Below are 25,323 nucleotides of genomic sequence, written 5' to 3' on the forward strand. Positions count from 1 at the left end.
TTCTCTTCTTTCCAGCTTTTGGCAAGAACTTGTGATAGTATCTATACTGTCATGTTGAAAAGCAAGCAATTAGTTTAACAACTTTTAATGTAAAATACAGTTTATAGTTAATGTTCTTGTTTATTCTTTTTGTAATTAACATCTGAAAGTCTATTCTAAAGAAAAAAAATAGAAAAACTAAAACAAATTTGCCTAGCTTAGTTATGACATTTTATGCTGAGATTTCCAGCATTGCGTGTTATGTTAAAATAACTCAATAATACAATCAAGAGTGTTTTTTGCATTAAAAAAAGGAATTGATGGTTATTCAGAACACAAATTATGGGTACATGTTCTTTTTCAGTGACTGATGTCAATGCTGCAAACACTTGAATCATGTTTTATTACTGTAGTTACATGTTGCTGATTAAGACTCTTCCTAGTATTGAACCAGCTGCAGAGTTGCAACAAAATGTTGGAAGTTCCCGGTGTTCGATTATATGCTCTGAAGAGCAGAGTAGGTGCCTTCTGTAATCAATGGATTGTATGAATAATCAATGGATTGTATGAAATTGGTATATTTATACAAGGTTTTTAAACTCATTATTTTTGCCAGTGGAGAATGACAGAAGTTTTCTCAGCATCTGTATTGTGTTTTGATTGCTGTATTAATGTAGTAAAGAGTATTAAAGTAAATGGTAAGTCATACTATTCTCACTAGGAATTTGAACTCATATTTGTGGTAGGAAATTAATCTGGTTTTAATTGCCCATGAGTTTGAAGTATGTTCCTTTTTGTAAAGCTGATATCACATAAATATAAATCAGTAACTGCCTGTTCTTTAATTATGTATTAGAGTATTGTACCTGCATACTAGATGAGAATGGGAGCATCTCAAGTTACGTTGTATTGGAGGTCATTAAATCTTCTCTGCTCTATGAAGTTTAGTAGCACTGCATTTCTAATTACTTGAAAAATGTACTATGTTTGTGCTGCTTGTTGTAGCTGTGTTCAGCTACAGAAAGACAACTCTAGCTTTGTAAGCAACTCCATAGGGATTTTGAAAGTATGGAATGCAATTGCCATAAAATATACATAAAATTACAAGTGTTTTTAAAAGCCCATCATTGCAAAAAATTGAGATGTCTTAATACAAAATCAAACCTTATAATAACGTAAGAATATTTTTGTAGTTCATAAATACACACCTGAGTTCTATTCTGGTTCCAAAAAAAATATTGTATTGCTATCATGAATCACTAATGTAACCAGCATTCAATCACAAATCAGCTGCCATTTTCTGTTCTTCCATTGTCACTTCCAACTTCCCTTTTCTCTCTTCAGGCAGATTATTTCTGCTAAAAGTGCTGTAAAATTTGTTGCAATTCTACAAGATGTTTTCAGAAAATATCCTTTACCGTGGTTAGGTTGCCAGTTGTAAGTCTTACACAAAAACTCACTGACAGCTAAATGATGAACTTTATTAGCACTCTTGCTACCATGCTGCAAGTATGGCTGTGATATAAAGTAGTAATTGGAGGCAGCACAGTTTCCTCTTTCTGAAAGCAGTGTAAGTAATGCTGATAGTTGAATTGACGGAATATGACTTCACAGAATCACAGAATTTCTAGGTTGGAAGAGACCTCAAGATCATCGAGTCCAACCTCTGACCTAACGCTAACAGTCCCCACTAAACCATATCCCTAAGCTCTACATCTAAACGTCTTTTGAAGACTTCCAGGGATGGTGACTCCACCACCTCCCTGGGCAGCCTGTTCCAGTGCCTAACAACCCTTTCAGTAAAGAAGTTCTTCTAACATCTAACCTAAAACTCCCCTGGTGCAACTTTAGCCCATTCCCCCTTGTCCTGTCACCAGGCACTTCTGATGATATTTTAATTCTCTACTCAGATATCTATTTGTGGATACTGGTAGATCTTCAAATGACCAAAACATGGCATGGTTGACCAACATGGCACAAAAATGATGTGCAGAAACAGTTTACCGTAATGGCATAACAAAACTTCTACTAAGTCACAATATTAGCAGACATAATTAGCATAGTGCAAAGATGCAGAGCATCACCTACTGTCTGGAGTTACCAGCGCTCCTGTGCCTCTTAGGGCATGCCAGTCTACAACACCTTGTTATTGCTAGAGCCTGTCCCTGGACAATGCAACCTCTGCAGTGGTTTGTGCATCTTGGTAGAACATCTCTTGTCAAACCATTTCGTTCACCTCCTTGCATGATCTCAAGTGGGCAGCATGAACTCATTTTTCAAGTCTATAAGGGGAGCAAATGCTGCTTGCTCCCCTTATGCAAAACCTGCTGTAGGTTAACGTGAGCTGGCATGGTGAGGCTTAAACACTGCATCTAATGATCCCTTCAAATCATCAACACAGCTACAAGGAGAGAGGCATCTACCATTAGAGGCCACCTTGGGCACCTCTGTGTGCTGTATCCCAGTCTGGCGTAGTACAGAACAGTACATATCCTGTGCAGGCAAGAAGTCTACAGGTGTGACCTTTTCAAGGAAATACTGATCCTAAAGCTGGAACCCATGCTCACTAACAACAAAAAGAAAGCTGGTAATGTGTCATGCTTTATTGCAAGTGCCTCAAATCCACAGTTCTAGAGCACTGCTCTGCTAAAAATGAAGGACACAGGTGTTGTTGTTAAGGTGCCTGTGGAGTAAGAAGTATGATGAATAGTTTGAGTTTGCTGGGGAAACTGTGTAATTTTTTAACAAGAGAAGGAAAATAGCCACAGAGTATATAATGTTTCATTTGCAAGTCAGCTGAGCTTCACTATCCTGAGGACCAGAATTAATCGTGACTCATATTGATTTCCTTTTCCCCAATTCCATCATGTGTGTGTGCATTTTAAAAATTAAAAACACCCTAAGGAGTTTGAAGTTTACGCACATGAAATCATTGGAAATGGGAAAATGAAAGCATCAGGGTGGCAGGACAAACAATATAGTCTTTCCAGAATGCATACTCTGACTAAGACTCATGATAGGTTTGTTCAGAGTGTTTCAATGTGCTTTGCATGTTTGCAGTTTAGATACTTTCCTAATACCACAGTGCAGTGGATTTCTCTAGACAGGGAGTGTATGGGACACAGGTGTTTTGTTTTTAAGCTTTTCTTATCAAATGGACTTTTAGTGATATGCTTTGTAGAAAACAGAACTTCATGGAGTTGGGGCCTAACCTTCCTTAGGAGATTGCAAATGCTATGTTACCTAGGGTTTCTTCTTATGTAACATAAAGCTTTTAGTACTGAGTTTCAGAAACCTGATTTTAATATCCTCAGATAGAAGCTACAACAGATTAAATTAAGCAATAGTTCATAGAGGGAGAGCAGAGAACTTTCTGAGTTAGTTATTGACAAAATAGTTAATGAGCTTATTGCATAAATAATGTTAAAAATGAATGGGAGATTATGCTCAGATCACTGCCTTTTGAATTCCTCTTACAGAAAATAATATGCTTTTGAAATGGATTTGAAAAGGTATAATTTCTTTTGAAATATCCATTACTTAATCAGTAGGGAATAGTACATGAAATAATACTGAACAAAATACTGATGAAAATAAAAAACGCTTTCTTTGTTAGTGTAGTTGAATTGGTAGCTGTGTACAATTCATGATCTCATATTTACACTTCCACCTAAGATGAGTGAATAAATACTTCATTTTTCAATATACTTTTTTTTTTTTTTTTTCCTGAGAATAGCATGGTGTGTTTTTTTGATATTTACCGCTGTAGTACTATCAAGTTGGGTATGTGTTTACGTTAAGCTACTTTGATATAATGTTATAATTTAATAGACGGACTGTTACCAATGCTTGTTATTTCTAGTGTTACAAAGCTATATACCTATTATCTAATTATAGGAGATATCTGTGAGATTTCTACATGCTGCATGTTTTTAAGCATGTTACTCCAAACGGAGTTGTAAATTGAGTCCTGCCATGAACTTCAGTTGACAGGAAAGAGACTCCGTCTGTCTTTCAGACGAAAAGTGATCCATCTTCCATTAGTCTCTTTTAAATAGATTGTTTGTTACCATAATAAGATGTTCCAAAGTCAACACCGACATTTCGGATTGTTTCGTGTAACCGAGCTGGTGTAAGTGACTTTACCTATGTGTGACGGGTCGATGTGCAAGAGCACTGCTATTGATAGTTCTTTTTTCCTGTTTGTACATGTCAATCTTAATAAGTTTTTAAAGAAACATGTTTTGTTTTAATTCACATTTTCATAGTGAATTAAGGGAAGTAGGTCAAAGTTCATTTGAGCAATATTTTCTTATTTCTTTCACGTGTTGATCTTCAGAACTTTTTCAGACATAATTGTAACAATAAATTAAAATGCCAAAAGCTACTTGCGATAAACTCTATATGAAGAGATTCGGAATTCCTTCTTCATTCTCAATTACAATCTTATACCTCAATAGTGCCTTTTAAATTATTCAAAATTAAAGTTTAGCTTCCTGGTGTTTATTACAATTTTTCAGACTGTTGTTCAGAATGTGTATTAGGAAAAGACAGTCCTAAATTTCATTTTGCTTTTCCATTGTATTTGCTCGTAAACACAATCTATCAAAACTACTCAAACAGATGTTGACATCCAGCTTCAAACTTGATGAGTTGCAGAGCAAAGATTTTCTGCATATACCTCAAATAACATTTTTTCAGTTTCATGTTAAAGTTTTGTTGTACTTCACAGAAAATAAGTTCTTTGAGAGATGTCACAGCCCACATGGGAAAGAAGATGACATGATGATTGTCTGCTTTAGTATAAAAAAAAAACAAACAACACAGATATTTAGTGGTTTAAAGGTAGGTGCTGTAAAAATGTTGAATACGTGATAAATGTTTAGGAGAGGTGTTTCCTTCTGTAATGTAAAAAAAAAAAAATCAATACAAAAGAGAATATGAAAACATGGCTGGCTTGCCTTTTGAGTTATTGCAGTCAGCGTATCAAAACAAATTTTTAAATGTGGTTGTTTACTGACATAAGTTCATTCAATATTAATGGTTTGTGGAAATCTTTATGATAGACCTGTGTTGTATGTGTTTAGGTGGTGACATGGAGAAAGAGAGTAGGAGAATTGTACTGATTACGTTCTCCTGTTGATGAACAGTTTCAGCAGCCATTAAGATTCAGAAGAGACACTGCTGTGAGAGGGAAAATAAAACTTTTTTATCCTTCTTCTAAAATGCCTTGCTGCATGGAACAGCTTTTTTCCCCTTTCAATGGGTTTCTTACAAAAACATCTGAATTTGAACATAATGTTGTGTCAGAGTAATTATATTTTTTGTTGATTAAAAATCACATTCCGTAACAAATACGTAGTTCTGACAGTGTGGGAATACTTTGAATTGTGTTGGCCCCAGAAACAGCTCAACTATTACCTATGAAACTAACTCCTTGCCATGCTAAGGCACTCCATGATACTGCTTTGGCTGCATGAATTAATTCTCTCTATGCAATGTAGAATATATATATGTACACAGTAAAGAGTGGGCATGTTCATGGGAGAAAACTGTTAACTTCAATTTTTGGAGATGATTGTAAATTAATTTGGATAGAATGGATTAATTGTTCTTTATTGACTCAGAGGGCTATTTTTATCACTACTGTGATAATTTTACATAAAATTATTTAACTCTATCTTTACAGTAGTTCATTGCTGTATGTACATGTTTCTAGGAAACGGTGTTGGCTGGATGGGAAAGTCATAATATATTTCCGTTCCTGGAATTACCATGCAGTGTTTTTCTGCATGTTGTAACATGAGAGGTTGATTTCAGTTAGGATAGATTTTATATATTTTCTGAATACATTTTTGTTTCTTGATCCAGTGGGACAGTTGCCTTGAAATTAAGGCACTTGAACATACCCATAAATTACTGGTTTTTGAAGGTGCATGGTAATTGCGTGTTGCATAGCAGAAATCATACAGAAATGAACTAGAATTAAACAAAAACCTCAACAATTTACAAGTGATATTTTTTTTTTTTTTATTGTATCTCAAAGAATGTGTCAATAGCTTTTTAAAAAGGTCTGAGTGAAGTGTTTGCTCCTTAATTTCAGTAAGTACATGTATTACAGATTTGAAAGGAAGAGAGCCTTTTCTCCCATGTTCTGAAATACTGACCAGCTGCATTTTGCATTTGAAAATGTATGCCTATTCACTGAAGTTTTAATTGGTCTTTAATTAACAATCAGAAAATGATTTAGAATTGGATTAGCTGTATGCGTTTGTTCTCATCAGCTAATACTTCTGGCTTGGAAGAAGGAAGCTACAAAGCAGAATAGTTTTAAGATGAATGTGTTTAAGTTGTTTCATTAAACAGTGTAATTTTTTAAATGGTACTTAATCCTGTTATTAGAGAGGTACATTTATGTGTGAGCTTGCTCCAGCTGCCCTGTTGCAATCAGGACAGATACTTTCATAGTCAGAGGTTCCCATTCATTCTCTGTGCCAGCCTTATGACTTCTTCTAATTCTGTATAAGTAGAGGCTGGATATAGAGTGAGCAGTCGTTTTGGGAAGGCTGCCTTCTAAAAGCAGCATTTGCCACAGGATCCTGGCAGAAGCCCACTGAGGATTTTGCATTCTCTCAGTCCAGCCTGCTGCAATAGAACTTGTATCTCTATGATGGGTCTCCATCCTTTTCCCCAGGATGATTAAGTTCTGCTGTAGTTTCACAGAATCCTTCCTTTTAGAGGCTTGGAAGGGAATACAGTAAAGTTTGGATATATATTTTTCTTCCTTTTAGCATCATTTTGTAGATTTGTATTTCTGAATCATTTTCTTTCTGTGTTCATTGCAACTGCAGGTTCAACAAGTTTGCTATTAACAAACATCAGAACTGAGAAGCAATTCTCAATTTTGAGCTGGATTTGTTGAGGTGTATTTTGAACTTAGTGGAAGGGAAGGAAAAGCTTAAGGAACTGAGAAAAGCATCTTCCTTGTCCCACTGTGTTCTTTACAACATGTGCCCAAACATTTGTCTGTATGCTTTATATCAAGAAGCATTTACTACTTTTAATATATTAATCATACTTTCACGGTGATTAGTTTTAAAAAGTGTAATGAAAGCATAAAATAGATCAGCTATTCCTTGAAAAAAAACAAACAAACAAAAAACTGCTAAAACAAGACATACCTGTAGATTTCCTTCTCATTGCTCCTCACTTCTTTCTCCTTACATGTATATGAAATAGTTCTTGTATTCTGACAGTGTATTGAAATTGTAAGCTGTGGAAAACTCAAGATGTTTTAACAAGAGGTCAGATATATTTGTACTTTAATGTACTTAGGTTTGATATTTGAAAAATAAAGCAGAGTGGAAAACAAGTTGTGTTGTGGCAATGAACGATTTCTATTGTGAATAACAGGGAAATTCAGAAAAGTACAGGTTTAGAGAACATGACTCATCATAGAAATACCAGGAGAATGAAGAGGCAAAAATGTCTTGCAATGTGGTGGTTATTTTGTTTATGATATTATTTTTCCTCATCCCCCCCCCTTCTTTTTTTCATAAAGTGATCGAGTAGACGCAAATAAAAGAAGAGCAGGTACTTACTTAGATACCTACTAACAGTGCCTGCCAATGCAATAATAAATTGAATATTTATTGTTAGGCATAACAAGCATCTCGGTTCAAAATACAGGCATACTAGGAGCTTGACCTTTTTTTCTTATTTAAAAGAAAACACTAGCATTCGTTTCAAATATAGAAACTGTATTATTGTGACAAATGCTGGCTTGTCATCCCTCTGGGGAAGATGGGTGGAAGCCGAGAGAGGTGTTGTGACCCAGTCATGACTGGTTTGGAATATACTAGTGAATGGTGGCCTTCGTATCGGACAAATGTCACTGCTCGTCAGATAACCATTTGTTCTTGTGAACTTACTTTTGTTATAATAGCCAGTATAACAATATGTCAAGAAAAATTATTGAGATTTTGACATTTGATGTCTCAATTGCGTGGAAGACTTCATTCATTTTATTTTTCTTCCTTCAGCCTGTTGATACCAGGCATTTTCTTTTTGTCTGACAAGTCAGGTAGCATAGTTTGGATGCTAGAGAGTTATTGTTCTTCTCTTTTTCTTTGCATAGTTTGTTTCAAATAAATCAGTACTCTGGTATATTTTGTAGTATCTGTTTGTTTCAAGACTAGAAGAAGTGGAGAGAGTGTCCTTTACTTTCAGAACAAACATGTTGTGTAAGCAGTAAAAAGATGCTTATTTGGTAATTGCTATTCTTTCTTCTGGATGTAGAGTGTGATGGGTGAGGGACTGTTACGGCTAGGGGTATGGTCCCAGCTGTGGCAGTAGGAATTGTGGATCTATTTCGCTTCTGTACCTCCCACAGGTTACTTCGGTGATTTTTGTTTATTATTTTTGAAGCTCAGTTGTGGGTGCTAAGTCCTACAGCAGACTTGTATCCCTGTTAAACTATTATATTAATATATAACATTGATACGAACCCGTAAAGTATGTATTGCTTCCAAGTTATTTCTTCTTCTGGTCATATTATAAACTTCTGTTCATCTTGTTTTCTGTTCTGAAAACAAGTAGTCTTGGCTTACTTTTTTATATATCAGGAAGTATATTCTTCTGTTAGCTTAAAGAGTTGACTTACTTGGGATTCTTTTGCCTTCTTTTGGATTACCAGTGAGTAGCATTCTGTGGTATGTGCAATGCAAACGGCACAGATGGCATATGGTTCTGTATAGCGATCATGCACAGTAATAACAGGTAATAGCAGCATGTCTTCCCATGCAAGGCCTACCGTTCTTATTGACATGATAGCTTTCTTCACTATCTTCCAAGTGATATGTTGAAGCTGTGTTTGAGATTTAAGAGCATTTAATTTGTGAGGAGGGTACTACAACACGTGCTCTGAATTGTTCTAGGGAGACCTCATAGCAGCCTTCCGGTACCTCAAGGGGGCCTACAGGAAGCTGGGGAGGGACTCAGGGAGTGCAGCGACAGGACAAGGGGAATGGCTTTACTGTAAGAAGGTAGGTTTAGTTGAGGTATAAGGAAGAAATTCTTTCCTGTGAGGGCGGTGAGACTCTGGAACAGGTTGCCCACAGAAACTGTGGATGCCTGTAGTGGGTTTAACGTGGCAAGGCTTTGGTAGCAGGGAGCCATAGGGGTGGTTTCTGTGAGAAAGATCTAGAAGCTGCCCCATGTTTGGGAAGGGCCCCGTTGTTTTCCAGAGCTGAGCCAATAAGCGATGTTGTTTTGCGCCTCTGTGAGAGCATATTTAAGACAGGGAAAAAAACGCTGCACCACACAGCAGCTGGGAGAGTGAAGGGAGTGAGGAATGGCCTTGCAGGCACCAAGGTCAGTGTAGAAGGAGGGGGAGAGGTGCTCCAGGCGCCGGAGCAGAAGCCCCCTGCAGCCTGTGGTGAGGACCATGGTGAAGCAGGATGTCCCCCTGCAGCCCATGGAGCACCACGGTGGAGCAGGGTTCCACGCTGCAGCCCGTGGAGGAGACCACGGTGGAGCAGGTGGCCCTGCACCGACGGAGGCTGCCACCTGTGGAAGACCCCTGCCGGAGCAGATTCCGGGCCAGACCTGTAGGCCATGGAGAGGAGCCCACGCAGGAGCAGGGGGTCTGGCAGGAGCTGCTGCCCGTGGGGGAGCCAGGTTGGAGCAGTTTGCTTCTGAGGGATGGACCCCGTGGTACGGACCCATATCTGGAGCAGTTCTGGAAGAGCTGCTGCCTGTGGGAAGCCCACGCAGGATCAGTTCATCAAGGACTGCATCCCGTGGGTGGGACCCCACAGCACAGGGGACGAGAGTGACCCTGGAAGAGGGTGGATGGGGGGGGAAGGTGCTTTTGGTTTCTTTCCTTTGTTTCTCACTTCTCTAGCTTGTTAGTAATGAGAATAAATCTTACTATCTTCTTATGCTGAGTCTGTTTTGCCCGTTACAATAATTATTGCGTGATTTTCTCGTCCTTATCTCAACCCTTGAGCCCTTTTCACATATTTTCTCCCCATTCCTCTTTGAGGAGGGGGAGTGAGAGAGCGGCTGTGGTGGAGCTCGGCTGCCCACTTGAGTGGAACCATGACAATGCCCCATCCCTGGAAGTGTTCAAGGCCAGGTTGGATGGGGCTTTGAGCAACCTGGTCTGATGGGAGGTGTCCCTGCCCATGGGGGTTGTAACCAAGTGGTCTTTAAGGTCCCTTCCAACCCAAAGCATTCTAAGTTTGAAATGTTCTGCTAAGCACCTTATCCTGCTCTATCTGAATGGCTGCCACTTAAGGAAAAATTACTTCAGACAACAGTGAAAAGTGCCAACAATATGATATAAGAATACCAGAGAGAAGTAAATGTACAATTGTCCCTTCTGTGAGTATGCTGGTCTTCACAGAAAGTGCAGAACAGTGCTGGAGGAAAAAACCTGCATTTTCCCAGGAAGGTGGATTTGAGATTGGAATTTTATTATCGGTGATCTTGGCGTTAAGATGTTCAAGTAATAACACTTGCTGATGGCAGAGAGGATGGTCCTTGTCATTAGGCGGCAGAGATGTTTTTTAGATTAAAATAAGTGGATAAACAGGGCTGGAGGGTTAAAGAAAAAATTATGCAGTGCAAGATCATTCTTTTGGGAATAACGGGCTTATAAACTCATCTGTTGGAAACAGTAATGCAGAAGGCCCTATGTGTACCAGTTAATTGTAGCTTTTTCCTGTGGTATCTACACGTCAAAGTGACAAGGTGAGAGTTTGGGCTGAAAGGCAAATGGCTGGTGTGCCATGTCGGTGAAAAAGAGAGATTAACAATGAAGAGCTCATACCTGTGATAGAAGACTGCTTGACATAGTACTTCCTGTACGATATTTCAACTCACCTTGGATATTTTGTACCATTTGTCCAAGTCCCTTTAGATCATTTCAGTGTTGGAAGAAAAAGAAAAAGAAAACAAAACATTTTTTGAAAGATCGGCATCAACATGAACTGCCTGAAGGAATTAAACTTAGCAGCAGTAAATACAAATTATACATCTAAAGGAGCAGATGACTTTTAGAACATGACAAAGCTCTTTCCCTTAAAAAAACATAAAACAGTCTAAAAGTTACATGCTTTCTCACTAGTTCCAGTATTTTACATATTCTTAAGGGAACTCTCATGTAGTTTCAATTTATGAATGTCATGTTTGAGTTTAGATTTTCTAATATTTTTCCAATCTCATTTTGTTGCACAGTAAAAGAAACGTAGTTGGAAAGGCTATCAGATGTAATGGAGTACATTTTATTAGAATCGGCACATAATCAGAAGCACAATTGCAGATTACATCAGTCATAGGAAAATGAAGTGCTTAAAAGATATTTATTAGGAGATAGCTTGTCAGTGAAAAGTTTTTGTATGGAGAATAAGGAAGATGAACTTCTTGTATTTATGTAGCTATCCAAGAGTGAGCTAGCTAGTTGTAAAATGAGGGCTATAAAGTTTTTGTTTGTTGTTATGTGTGTGTCATGAAGGAGCCGAATGGTTTCTAAAATGTACAGTCACAAACTGATTATAAAATTCCCAAGGGGAACTCTGATGGGGCTATCATAACTTAACAATGGAATGGTGAGTCACTGCTGGAGGAATTCATGTAATAATCTTTTCTGGTATTTATAGGACCATGAGGATAAAATGTCATTTAATTTTATTTGATTAAAAACTACTAGGTGAGAAAGGAGAAGAAAAAAATGAAGCATTTTTCTTCTGTCTCAGGCATGAAAGATGACTGGAACATATTTAAAAAAATAATTATCAAGCAATATACTATAGTGATTAAAATCTGATCAATGCTTCAAAATATGTGTGTTACTAGTAAAATTAATTTATTTGATTATTTAATGTGATTTATTTGTAGTTTTAGTTTCTAGATGCAAAATGCTGCTTTTGAGTGATGCCTCAACTAGACTGAGGCATCTTTGTGAGTTCTAGCTTGCCAGTGTAGGCATATATATGTCACCGTTCAAAGATTATCCGTAGAAGGTTTTTATTTACCTTGAAAAGTTATGCCAAGCTGTACTTAATTTAGCCTTACCTAGGTTTGCTGGAATGCCAAAAATTCTTGAGCCTATTCTATTAATGCTGGTGATGCAGTGTTTTATCTAGCATTGTGTATTCAGTCCTGCACTCACTTCACTTGATTCAGAGCTGTTTCCTTTTTTATGTCCTGATCTCAGTTTAAGGATTGTTACTGTTTTCAGCTGTTGCCTCTAAAAGGTTTGTGTTTTGTCTCCCTTTGCTTCCCCCATCTCTTTTTTTCTTCCTTTTTCTTTGTTTTTGGTTTTGTTTCCATATTTTATTTTTTTTTTCCAAGAAAGGGCAGTATAATTTGAGCATGTGTTTATTCACAGTGAATGCTTGCACGAATTCTTAACTAAAGCTTTTAGATGCTGTCACAATATTGAGAGCTTGTTACTGTGTCATTGTACAACAGTCCATATCCTCTCTTTTCTTCTCCTTTGCACTGCCAATATTCATTTTCTGTTTCTGTATAAGACCTTCTGTGTGGTTCATTAATATTCAGCATGTGTAAGGGGTTTACTGAGCTTAAAGTTAATCAAATTAAAATTAGGGAAAGCAGAGGCAGATATTGCTGAGGAAAGGTGAGATTGTTAAGCAAAATAATAAAGATAATAAGTATTCTTAATTGACACAAGATCCACAAAATCTTCAAAAATTCCTTTGGAAGAATATTTAAGTTGTCTCAATATATAGTTGCCAAAAATGTCCCTAACTCCAACTTGTCATGCTTTCTGCTATTCAAACTTGATAAAATAATGGACCTTGAGATGTTCCAGTGAAAGAAAAGACACAAAGGATCAAACTGATATAATACTTTCTAGGGTTCACCTAAGAACAGTTTGATATTTGGAAAAAGAACAGATGTGCAAACAACAAGCAAACTGGTAAGCCCATCAGTGAAAAGACTATGAAAGAGTATGTTTTCAAACTTCACCTTACTTGTGACTTTGAGTGGAATAAAATTGTTGTTTCAGACTTTTTTTTTTTCTTTTTTTTAAAGAAGACATAAACATCTACTTGCTTTTATCACTTCCTATGCCTTCCTTGACAGCACTATAATTCCCTTTTAGGAAGGCAATGCTGAGGTTTTCACAGACTCGTGTGGTGAACTTCTAGCTTATGATTTCAAATAAGAGTATTTCTTTTTCTTCTTCTTCTTTTCCTTCTTTTCTTCTTCTTTTTTTTTTTTTCTTAACAAAAAGCAAACAAGAAACAAGAAACAACAATAACAACAACAACAAAAAAACACACTCAATTAGATGATGTTATTCATGTTGTTTAAACTTATATTTTCCAAGAGGAATTATGATGCAAATTAGGTTGTTTTTGAGTTTTCGCCTTGCAGGAATTTTCACCTTGCAGGATTTTCTTTGATATTTCTTTGAATTCATGTTATTTGTTTGCAATTCCCTAAGTTAAATGCAGAGTTAACAACTATACTTCTATATTAATAATTTCCATTTAAGAGGGGTAATAATATTTTGTTAATTAGCTCGATATCCTACTCAATATCCAGTACTGGACTTTACCAAGATCTTACAAGTAACAGTACAGTGCAAAAAACAAAAACAAAACAAAACAAAACAAAAAAAAAACAACAAAAAAAAACATTTCTCTTCCCCTGTAAGAGAAAGAAGAGTTCCCTGAAGCTGATCAATAATGATAAATGATGTTTTTGATAGCTTGGAGTTAATGTATGCAAATATTTTCAAAATCTAGCTGAACTCTTGTATGTAGTTATGTATTTAAAAAAAAACAAAAAAAAAACAAAACAACAACTGCATTTTTCTGTCTGTTTCAGTTTTGTGAATGCTTAAATAGATTGTGGAGACAGTAGGGGCATTATGTTGTTGGCTCTGGGTGTTTTGCTCAAAAGGCATGCTACTCTTGCTCTTGCTTCACCGCTTGGTGATAGAATGGCTCAGGTTGGAAGGGACCCTAAAGATCATCCAGTCCCACTCCCCCATAGGCAGGGACGCCACCCACTGGATCAGGTTGGTCAGGGCCTCATCTAATCTGGTCTTGAACACCAGGGACAGGGCATCCACAACCTTTCTGGGCAGCCAGATGTAGTCATAGCACATATTTGCACAAGAAAAATTTGTCACATACCACTGGGATTTTTTTTTTTGCATGCAAAGACTTTGAAAACTGTGCAAAGGCAGCAGTAATCCTTAGTCACAGCTGATCAGAGAGAGAATTGGGGTCAGACTATTCCTGCACTGGGTGCCAGAGTAACAACTTCAAGAAGTTGTTTGTGACAACTTCTTTGATTGCCTCTGGAAAGGAGTGGACTTCGTTAATATTTCTGCATACCATGGTGCGTGCCTTTGGAAGAATAGTTTTGGTGTAATGCAAAGTCAGTGTTGATTACCACAGCCTGCACCTGAAATTACTGGGTGTTGCATGTACATATTATGTTGAAGGGTTTTTTGACTTTTTTTTTGTCTGTGTGTTTTTAGTGCTTTAATAGATACATTTTTTAACCTGTTACTCTTATTTCTAATGGAGCAACATTTAAAGACAGATATTGAAGTTCTTATGGCAATAAATTTAGGGATTAAATGATGTGTTTGAGTAACAGAACTGTCTTATACATACTGCTCACAGAAAAAAAATATTATATTCTGTGTCAATTCTTTGGTTTTTCGTATGAATGATGCAATTTAATATTGGTCATTAGTTTCACACACACACACATATATATATATATATATATATATATACAATTTCATGAATAGTCAATTTTATTGTTATGGAATTTCCATAAAACGATCAAGGGATTTCCTTAAACGAAGTTTTTCTATATGTTTTCTAAAAACTGTTTCTGGAAAAGCATTTGTGCTTTTCCTCATTCTGGTCTTCATTGCCTTTGAATTTCCCTTTGTATCCAAAGGGACTTTGTGGTTGAATCTTGTTATGAAAGGATGCAAAATTTCCCTTAAAGGCTTTGGAGTGTGTAATTTTTGTAAATAAGTTTAGTTAACATGAATTCTATGTAATTTAATATGATTTTGCTTGACAAGTAGTTTTTAAAAACTGTTTCGTATTCAAAAATAATTTGAGGTGAAAAAATCCATAATTCATATTGGAGGATATGGAGAATCTATTCTAGTTTAGTTTAGTTGCATGGAGTCGGATTTCTGCCCCTTTCAGCAGAGGTCAGTTAAATCAACTGAGAGGAGACAGTTATGGGAATTCAGAGATGGAAAAGCCAGGGAAGATGTTTTTATTCTCATTTTTACTTGTGTTAAAATACACTGTTACAAAACGATAAAAATCTTTTTCTTTTCTGAACTCCAGTATGTTTTCCCTAGACTATAGAATTATAGATACTTTCCTAGTAATTTAGAAAGGAAATAAATACATCTGAAGTGGAAGTGCAGTCATACAACCTCTGAATTGCTAAGTGAAGAGCCAGCAATTTCTGTCAACAAAATCGTTCTTGACTTCTAAGTAGTTAAGTAGCAGTGTTGTCAGCCTAAAGGAGTAAAGCATATGGGGCAGCTGCTAAAAAGAGTACTGCTGTTTCACAGATCAAAAAAACTTAAAACACCATTGAATTCTAGTTTGCTTTCTTGTATTTCTCACTTCAGCAGGGTCCGATAGCCCAGCCCACCTTGCTACAGGGTGGCTGCAAAAGCGTCCTGGTCAGCCTAGTGGTCAAAAGGACTCTGACTTCAGGAACCTCTCTGGAGTGAGTCTACTGAAACTGTAGGGCAGTCTCCCTTCCTTGCAAATGATTTTCTCCAGATGTTCTCTTCCGTGAGTGTGGCTGAGAGTCAGCCAGTTCTTTGAAGTCATCTTATCTCTGTGTGAGATTTGATGACAGCATCACCCTTCTCAAATATGAGACCAAGTCTCTTGTTGCTGGTTTTCATCAAATTTTGATGGTGGGAATATGAAATTTGTATTTCTCTCTGGGAACTCGGGGCTCTGTGTACCTGTGCATCATTTTGTTTGAGCGCAGTCAAAGTTACAAAAAAAAAAAAAAAAAAGACTGTGGTATATGATAGCTATTCCTCAGAAGCACAGTAATAGACATTGTTTATCAAAAGGTGTAACTTAAGCCCTCAGAGTATTTCACATCTGACAACTGAAATGTGGTTGCTGTTCAGGTATGCATTCCTGTCCTACTCTGTGTTTAGTTAACGCATGTCATGATGGTAGTCAAGTTAAAGCAGGTTGGGGCTTCAGTGTATTTTGGTAACCTAAATACATAGCCCAGTCCTTGCACAGTGAACCTGAAATCAGTGATACTGCCTTCAAAACTTACATTTTCTGCACGGGTCAGGTCAGTCCCAGTCAGTATATATGTGTGCCTGTGCTGCCATCACACTTTAATCTGTGGTATAAAACTATGGCAGTGTATTTTTTTTTTTTATTGATACACAAATCTGTAAGTCGTCTTTTCAGATAGACTTACAAAGCAGATGGTGCTGATTGCTTCCTATAGCCCCATGTCTTACCTAGCTTTATATGCTTCAGAACAAGCAAGTTCAATGAAGCATTGAAACAAATAGCTGGACAGAAGGACTGGAAATAAGTGCAAAGAATATGAAGTTGTAGTTGGTTATACCAAATTATTGTTCTTCTGTTATAGTTGGAGAGGGGGGTCCCAACCAACCAGAAAGGTTGTTTTGAAATGATTTCATATTTTGAGCAGAATTGCAAGTATTTCCAAAAAGACATTTTGGGACTATTGAAAGGTATATTTTCCTCGAGCATATGAGAAAGATGAACAAAAGAAGCTTTAAATCATCAGTTTATTATGGTTCTATTCTAAGGTAATGGTGTTGTCTTTTGTGTTCCACAGTGTTTCCTTGATATGACATTTGGAGCCGGAGGTCATACAACAGCTCTTCTTGAGAAAGCCAGCGACATTACCGTGTATGCACTAGACAGGGATCCCACAGCTTATAAAATAGCTCAGCAGCTTTCAGAATCTTACCCGTAAGTTGTCTTTCCTGCCTTAAATATGGTTGAGATAAGCTTGACACTTACCGTGTTGTCATATTATATATACAATGTAATATTCTTATAGTTTTAATAGATAGTTTGTAACCCCTTATTGTAGCATAACATTATGTCTGTGTATACCTCATTAAAGAGGTGATCCAGTTGAATTTATTTATAATGTTTATATACAAGTCTTTGTGAGTTTTTTGGAGTTAAATGCATATTTTGTACTCTGTTAATTTTAAGTGTGGTTCTAGTAGCTCATTTTAAATATAAAATTTATATTTTAAAAGGAATTCATATGCTCTGCTTCCTTTGAGATTATTCTGATGGCAAAATTGTGCAAAAACATATTTCATGATTTTGCTAATAAATATTACACAACAGAGGAGGGAATAATATACTTTAAAATTAATTACTGTTGTAATTTCTATATAGATCACTATGAATATTATTTTTTTAAATGACATTTCAGTTTTAGGCCTGCTGAATATTGTGTCAATTGTACTACTGACTTCAAAGCTACTAACCAATTTAATATGCTACTGTTTCTGTATAAAGACTTTAGTTCATGCTTCAATTTTCTTGTTAAATAGTGCTTAATTTGCTAAAAGAACATTGACTAAATTCCAATTTTTAGTTCTAGTTATACAAAGGTCTTGTTTCGTTATTTTGTTCAAGAAACAACCCAGTCAGAGCATGCGTGCACTTATGCACAAGTATGTTACATGTAGAGATGAATATACTTTTCAGGAAGTTCTGTTGTTTAAATTTCACCGAGAAATAGAAATATGTAGATACTACATAATATAGAATAATTAATACTTCAGTTTAGGGAGAGTAGTAACGGGACTATTTATATCAAAAGACATTTTTCATAAGGAGAGGGAAATCTTTCCAACAAGATGAAAAGTGAAAGACATGGATAAAGAAACACATGGTTAGTCATGTTTCCTGGCATGAAAAGGAGTTCAAAGGCAGCAATACTATGTAAGCAATGTAGAAGGTATTTTTTACTTTCTCTTAAGAATGGTTTAACTGTGCATTCCTTTCTTCATGTGCCATTGTCAGATGCCCAGTGGGAGAAGTTGAAGCATGTGACAAGAAAGCATAGATAGTTTTATCTGACTTTGTAAGACCATTTATATATATTTCTCCAAATTTGCAATTCTTTGTGGGCTGAAGTGACATATAGCTTTTACTTATATATTTGTGGGATTACTCTTCCAATTGTAATTTCTCCATTACAGGAGAATGCTGTTTTTGACAGATTTGTGTGGAGATTATAGACTAGGAAAAGTTCTTTTTTTTTAAAAAAAAAAAACAAAACAACAACAACAACAAAAAAAACAGCAAATAGATTCCACTGGATGCTATTGAAATTGTAACATCTTCTCTAATAAGCCTCCTTTTTCATTTTGTCACAGAAAAATAAAAGTAAGAATCCAGATTAAAGCTAATACTGTATGTAAAAATTTTCAGAAACATCCACACAACATAATATAATATTGAACAGTCCCCTGTCTCTAAATATATGTATTTTTAAAGTGTCCTATGTGAACCTGATGTGAAGGAAGTGTATTTTCCAGATAGGTGAAGAGATTTTTCACATGTTGGATGTTTTTCTGCCAATGTCTGGCATCATTAATTCTCTACCTGTAAAATGAAGTTTACTTGATATATTATTACATTTGATACAACTTACTATGGTATAAACAAAGTAGTACTTCAATTTCCTGCTTTTGTTCGTACACTCATGTTAAACATAGTCATATAAATGTTATTTACTTTTAGAGATGCAAGTTATCCTTAAAAGGCAGTGGATTCTTAAATGAGTGTTAAATTGTTGATAGAAAAAAAAATAATGACTGAAAGATGAATCCATGCTAATTGAATGTGTCTTGTAAGATACAGAGCTGTATTCTTGTTTTCCATCATCTTACATCTTTCCCATTGGAAAGAACAGGTGGGTTGATTTTCAAAAGGTGAATATATCTTTCTTATGATAGCTAATGTTGAAAGTTAAATGAGCCATCTTAAGATAAAAGAATGTTCCTATCTGAAATATGTTCTAATTATTAATTTGCTTTCCCTGAGATGTCAGTTACATAAAAAATTAAGAGGGCAGGAGCGGGAATGAGTATACTAGTGACAAATAAGAGTTTTAAGTTAGGGTCTGCTAACAAATCAATTGTAATTGTATTACAAGATTCAGAGCTTTCATTTTTTGGTATTCATTAAATGATGGTTAATCTTTTTTTTTTTTTTTATTGTGTATTTTCTGCACTATTTTAGAAATTGATAAAATTCTGATAAGAGGATTAATTCAAGTCTGTGTTGGCACCAAAGGTCAGGGAATTCATCCAAATGAAATCTTTATCTGGTCAGGTTTACTGTCAGTTGAGTTCTCTCATTTGGTTTACCAGGCAGACACAAAAATAGTTTTGCTATCATGAAGATGGTAATGGCTGCATGCAGCTGCAAGCTGAGAGAAAAGTAGGGCTGTCCCTTTTGTAAGAAGTACAGCCAAAGATATAACTGACTGAAGACCTGCAGCACAGAAGTATGAGCTTCTCCATTGTCTTATCTACGGTTGTTTTTAGTTTCTGTTTAACAGTTCTGTTTTGGGAGAGGTTATTTGACTTAGTCAAGTGCTTTACTTCCTTTGGAGCTAACAGCACAAGAGGAAAAAAAAAAAAAGTCTGTTATGCAACTGTAACCAGTAAAATCAGATCTCCAGTATGTCTGAAATTGTGAGTGCAGTGGGCAATTTGAGTTGTGCATCAATTGAATTTTCTGCTGTCATTTTGTTACTACTTCAAATACAGTATCATATTTGTTTGATCTTTTGAGGATGTTAATAAATTCCAACATATCAACTGCATGATCTATCTTTGGTCTTGTAGCATTTACTATAGTCCATCCTACTTAAAGAAAAATAAAAACTTTTAATTATAAATATACAGAAATAATTGCTCTTGCTTACTCTGGTTAGGCAATATCGTGAATCTTAGTAAAATTATATAGTTTCAACTGTTACTCTCTTTCGGGCTTAATTTTTAAAAAATATCCTATGTCTTATGTCACTGAGTTACAAGATTATTAAAGCTCAAGTTGCAAGAAATATGCCCAGAGATATGGCTGGAAAACATAATGATAGCTAAATTAGGAGATTTTTCTATGTTTGTAACTAATAAATGAAGTCCCCCTTGTACTTTGCTGAAAGCCAGTTGGAGTAATAAGTCACTGAATGAGAACACTGGCAAAATATATTTGATGTTTGTATTTTAAATGTCTCTTTGCTTCTTGGTAGTGATTTTGTCAGAACTAAAATCCAAAGAGGATAGTGTTCCCACTGCAATTCTGGCATTCATTTAGCTTCCCTGTTTATTATTTTTATTTTTTAAAGCATGTAGTGCTGCTTTAATAAGGAGAAAATAGGTCAGGGCCTGTTAGATATTCAGTGTGTGGGTGGGAATCCTTTGACGTGCTTTCTGGGGAAGCCTCTAACTTGGGAATTGCTGCTGAGAATCCAGGAGAACAAGATAAAATTCAGTCGGTAGCAATATATATTACAAGTAAACCCTTTCACACCCACTGAAAGGGAGAGGTTAGAGAGGTGGCTGAAATCTAGCAATTAACCAATATCATTGCAAGCTTTTAGGTATGAGAAACCTACGCAAAGCCTACACAGAAGAGACGATATGCTCTTTGTAATTCTCTGCACGGAATAAGCAATCGTGTCCCATAAATAGGGATAAATCGTAAAATAAAATAAAAAAAATCTTATATAATTAAACTGTAATATATTTTACTGTAGTTCTAAAGTAATTTTGAATTGGTGCTTGTGGATTTTGCTTTCAGGGTTACACTAAGTTTACAGATGAAGTGGGATAGCATCATCAACTGTATTTTTGTTCTGGGAAAAATAGAATTGATTTCATTAAGTTCTAGGGAAAATAAAACTTTCTTTAGTTGCAATAAACTTATTTAAGTGCTTGTGAATTGTAACTGAGGCTATAATACATTGTTTTTACAGTTATGTATTATTTTTATAGGTTACGATTTAACTTTGACTGTGGTGCATCAGGGGAATACAATTAAGTGTGCAATCAAGGCATATTCATTATAACTATGCCTTAACTGTATATAAGCAAGAAAATGCTATCTATAGCTGTAATTTTTTCTAAAGATTTCTCTATGTATGTCAACATGTGGCTGCCTCTCAAACGCAGGCAATGGAGATAAATGAGTTGTCTGAAGTAGGAGATGGAGAAATGTCGTTGAGAGAGCTAAAAAGACCTTTAGATCCCATTGCATTCGAATAGTGCATTTTTGTCATATAGCTTCTTCCCTAAAAGGTTGGTTAGAATAACACATACATTTCCTTGCAAAAGCACAAGGAATAAAAATTCCTTTTCTTGTTGCTGAAGCTCAAGCTGCCCAGGTTTCAGAACGACCTTTGCTTTCATACCAGTGTTCTGATCCTTCAATACATTGAGTTCTTGGTTTAAGTTTGGGCCCAATTCAAAGTTACCCTGACATATAAAATCACTTGCAGCAGTCTCCTTTTAACAGTTCCTTCCCCTCACCTCCTCCCCTTTTAATTCTTTGCAGTCTTTTAAAACTTGGCTTTTTAGGGCTTTCTTGTCAGGTTGAGTGTCAATCTCTTCTCATGTAGCATAATTACAGATACTTTACTACCAATATCACATCACTGCAGGTAAATCTTTTTTGTGTGCGCTTCTTAATTTTTCTTGCCTTTCAGACATGATGGTGCTTCAAATCATTGTATGGTCTGCAAGATCTTTACCAGGTTCAGACTGTGGTCTGATCGTTCGGATAGTTCATAAAGTCTTTGTTATGTAAGGGTAAGTACTGCTGTCACAGATAAACTCCTTCTCAGTGGTCCCAGCAGAAAAGTAATGCTATGCATCTCAAACCCTGTATCCAGAACGGGCCAATGGCACTGGGTTGTACTGTGGCAAAAATAAAACCAAACTGGCAGAAGAAGCCAGCTGAGCCAGAATAGTGGAATCCCACTTCTTAAGAGAAGTGCCAGTTTTCCCTCTTCCTGTAAATATTCCCTAAAATCAAGCAAAGGAGGAGAACAGGTTGCCTGATGTTAAAGGAAATTTCTTGTAGTGAAGGGAATTCTTTCTTTTTCTCCCATTGAAGCAACTTGTTAGTTAACGTATCTGAGTCTGTTCCTTGTAAGCTAAACAATGACAGTATCTCATTTTTTGGGTACACAATACAAAGTAGTAAATAATACAAAAAAGAAAAGCGGGGAACTCTTTTCCTGGCAGCTTTGGTATACAGGTATTTGGTGCGTGTGTATATATATATATAATATATATACACACGCACCAAATACACATCATATATATATATATACATCAAATACCTATATATATACATATATATATAGGTATTTGATCAGTTCTCGATGTGTATATATGTATATATATACATATACACAGGTGTATATATATGTATACCAAATATGTATAATATATATGTATCTATATATACAGGTATTTGGTGTATATATAGATACATATATATAAAATTGGGTATATTTTGGATTTTTTTTACAACCATTTCCCTAAGAAACACATAGTACAATGTTCAATGTTTATTTTAAATGTTCATCACAATGTGTGTTTCTCTTTTGTATGCTCAGCATCAAGTTCTTATGTAATTGAAGGTGTTAACTAGCTATACTAGACATTACTGGATTGTTTTCTTAATTTACTTACCATTCCTGTGGTAATACTCTGAATTGTTATTGCAGTCATACTCACAGTGAACAGTAATACTTCTCAGCCAAGGAATTGTGAAATACAAGTTTATTGTTTTCATTAGGGATCTTAGATCAGGGAGCTGAGATGGAGTGACTAACATGCTGCGCAATGATAAGACCGGTTCATTAATATTTTGTTGGTTATTTCCTGGCTAAATCAAGAGATAATGGAACAAATGCTGATGCTTCTTCACCAAAACCATATTCTTAATTAGTGTCTTAGCAGAATAATTTGTTTGCTGTGAATATAAATAGTTTATAAAACTTCTAAAAATTTGTATCTGAAATTTTATATTAAAACAATATGCATACATGAAAAAAAATATACACTGAGTAACTTAAGGTGCTGGCATGCTCATACCACTGCCCTCAGTTACCATCAACTTTTCTTCAATGTTAATTGAGACAACAACAAGAAAATAGGAAATCCAAATTATAGTGTAAAAACGTATAGCAGAAAACATGAGCATTACAATAGAAAAGTATGGTAGAGTATATTTACTTCTGGGAAAAACAAAAAACAGGAAACGGAAATGAGAAAACAGGAAAAGGAAACGGAGGAACGGAAAGCCCAAGGGAAAGCAAGTTCATGAGTTTTCTTATGTAAGGAAAAATTGTTTCTAGATTAAGCAAATATAAGTGAGGAAACTTTAGATAGTTTTCCTTCTGAAACATGTCCCTGTCCAGCAGGTTGTAGTAAGCATACTTTTGCTGTGGTGATGTTTTACTGTGGCTCTTTGGCCAGATTTAGCTTCCAGTGTGTTTTTCCTTTTCCTCAAAAGAGATAATGTTAATAGCTCATACACTGAAACTTACAGAGCAGTCATTTGCATGGAAGTGTGAGCTGCCACTGGATCATTTGGGGAATACCAGAATGGGGTGCTAAACTAATTTTTTTTTTTATTATTTTTTTGCTGTGTGCCGGTATTGTCCATGTAGGTCAGTAACAGAACTGGCAGTAGGAGGAGTTGTTAACTGTTTTATGCATGGGAAGCCAGACAGCTCTTCCTTAAAAACAGCTCTTCCTTAAACTGTCAGCGAGAGCAGGACGTATTGACTGAAACAGGTAATGTGTGTGTTTGGAAGGCTGGAGCAGAGCTTTTTATGCTCAAGGTATAGGATGTTAAGGATTGGTGAACCGATGAATGTACCAACATTTCACATCTATACATAACAGAAATCTTTTAGCACTGTATCACACCGGATTTTTAATGCTGAATGACAGAAAATGCTCTCTATCTGCTGGATTTAAACACTATAAATTTTAACAAAATCACTTCAGAGCTCTATTTTTTTTTTTCTGCCTCAGTTGCAACCAAATACTGTCCTGACCTGACTCTTACTTAATTTGCAAGATCTGTCTCACATTGAGGTGGGATGGCTACGGGCCATTTCCAACATTAGTAGCTGAGTTTAAATTTCACATACTGGTTATATAAGCGAAGTCCTTATTTGCCCTGTTGAAATCTTAAAAGGAGTAAGGTGTCTTTTAAGAATGTGACTATGTCCAAGTGCTACCTTTATGTTTATGTAAAATGGCACTATTTTGAGGCCTGTAGTTATGTTGCTGTTTCCTCTGAAGCATAGATTTAGCAATAGAAACATTTGGAGAATCATACAATCATAGAACAGCTTGGGTCCCTACCTGAAAGATCACCTAATCCAAACCCCCTGCCATGCGCAGGGATGCCACCCACTAGACCAGGTTGCCCAGAGTCCCATCCAAGCTGGCCTTGAACATCTCCAGGACTGGGGCATTCTCAGCTTCTCTGGTCAATGTGTTCCAGGGCCTCACCTCTAAGTGAAGAATTTCCTCCTTAACATCTAATTTAAAATCTCTCCTCTTTTAGTTTATAACCATTTATAACCATTACCCCTTGTCCAACCTGTTGGAGCAAAGAGTCACTCTCCATCTTTTTGTAAGCCCCCTCTAAGTACTGAAAGGCTGCAATGAGGTCTCCTCAGGGACTTCTCCAGGCTGAACATCCCCAGCTCTTTCAGCATTTCTTCATAGGAGAGATTGAGAATGACTCGAAAATGTTCATTCTATTTACTACATTCTATTAATCCATTTTATGCCCTATATGCTTATTTCTTTTAGCCTGGCAAAATCATCTGATGTTTGTATTAATTATTAATAAGATTTTCAATGTCATTTAATAAACTTGGGTTTTTGTCTTTGATCTTTAACATCTGATGTGCCAGTGCTAGACTTTGTGATTTCCAGTCAAATAAGTCAGGACAGTCCTTTTATATCTTCTTAGTTTACGACAAGTTGATTCCACTTTAATCTGAGTAATCTTGAGAGAAGCAGAATCGTTGTATTAATTTAGTAGGAAAATGTTAGAAGAGATGTTGGCCAATTTGAAACTTTGAAAGAAAGTTTCTAAGCATCAGGTTTAAAATGATGAACTCCTTTATTCTCATGTGTGTTTTGTTTTGTTCTGTTTTGTTTGTTTTGTTTTCCCCTGATAGTATTATTGAATCATTTTACATTTCAGCATTAAGCAGAAA

At 36.0% G+C, this 25,323-nt stretch overlaps 1 protein-coding gene across 4 annotated transcripts in view; it reads left to right on the forward strand.

The window, feature by feature from the left end:
* Nucleotides 1-25,323, forward strand: part of METTL15 (methyltransferase 15, mitochondrial 12S rRNA N4-cytidine) — a 96,491-nt gene that overhangs the window by 22,564 nt on the left and 48,604 nt on the right. For all 4 annotated transcript variants that reach the window (XM_068685019.1, XM_068685017.1, XM_068685018.1 and 1 more), the window contains one exon: nt 16,861-16,997. In XM_068685019.1, coding sequence (XP_068541120.1) covers nt 16,861-16,997 — 137 coding nt within the window. The remainder of the gene's footprint in view (nt 1-16,860; nt 16,998-25,323) is intronic.

The sequence above is a fragment of the Anas acuta genome, chromosome 5 (assembly GCF_963932015.1).
Source record: "Anas acuta chromosome 5, bAnaAcu1.1, whole genome shotgun sequence".
Lineage (NCBI taxonomy): Eukaryota > Metazoa > Chordata > Aves > Anseriformes > Anatidae > Anas > Anas acuta.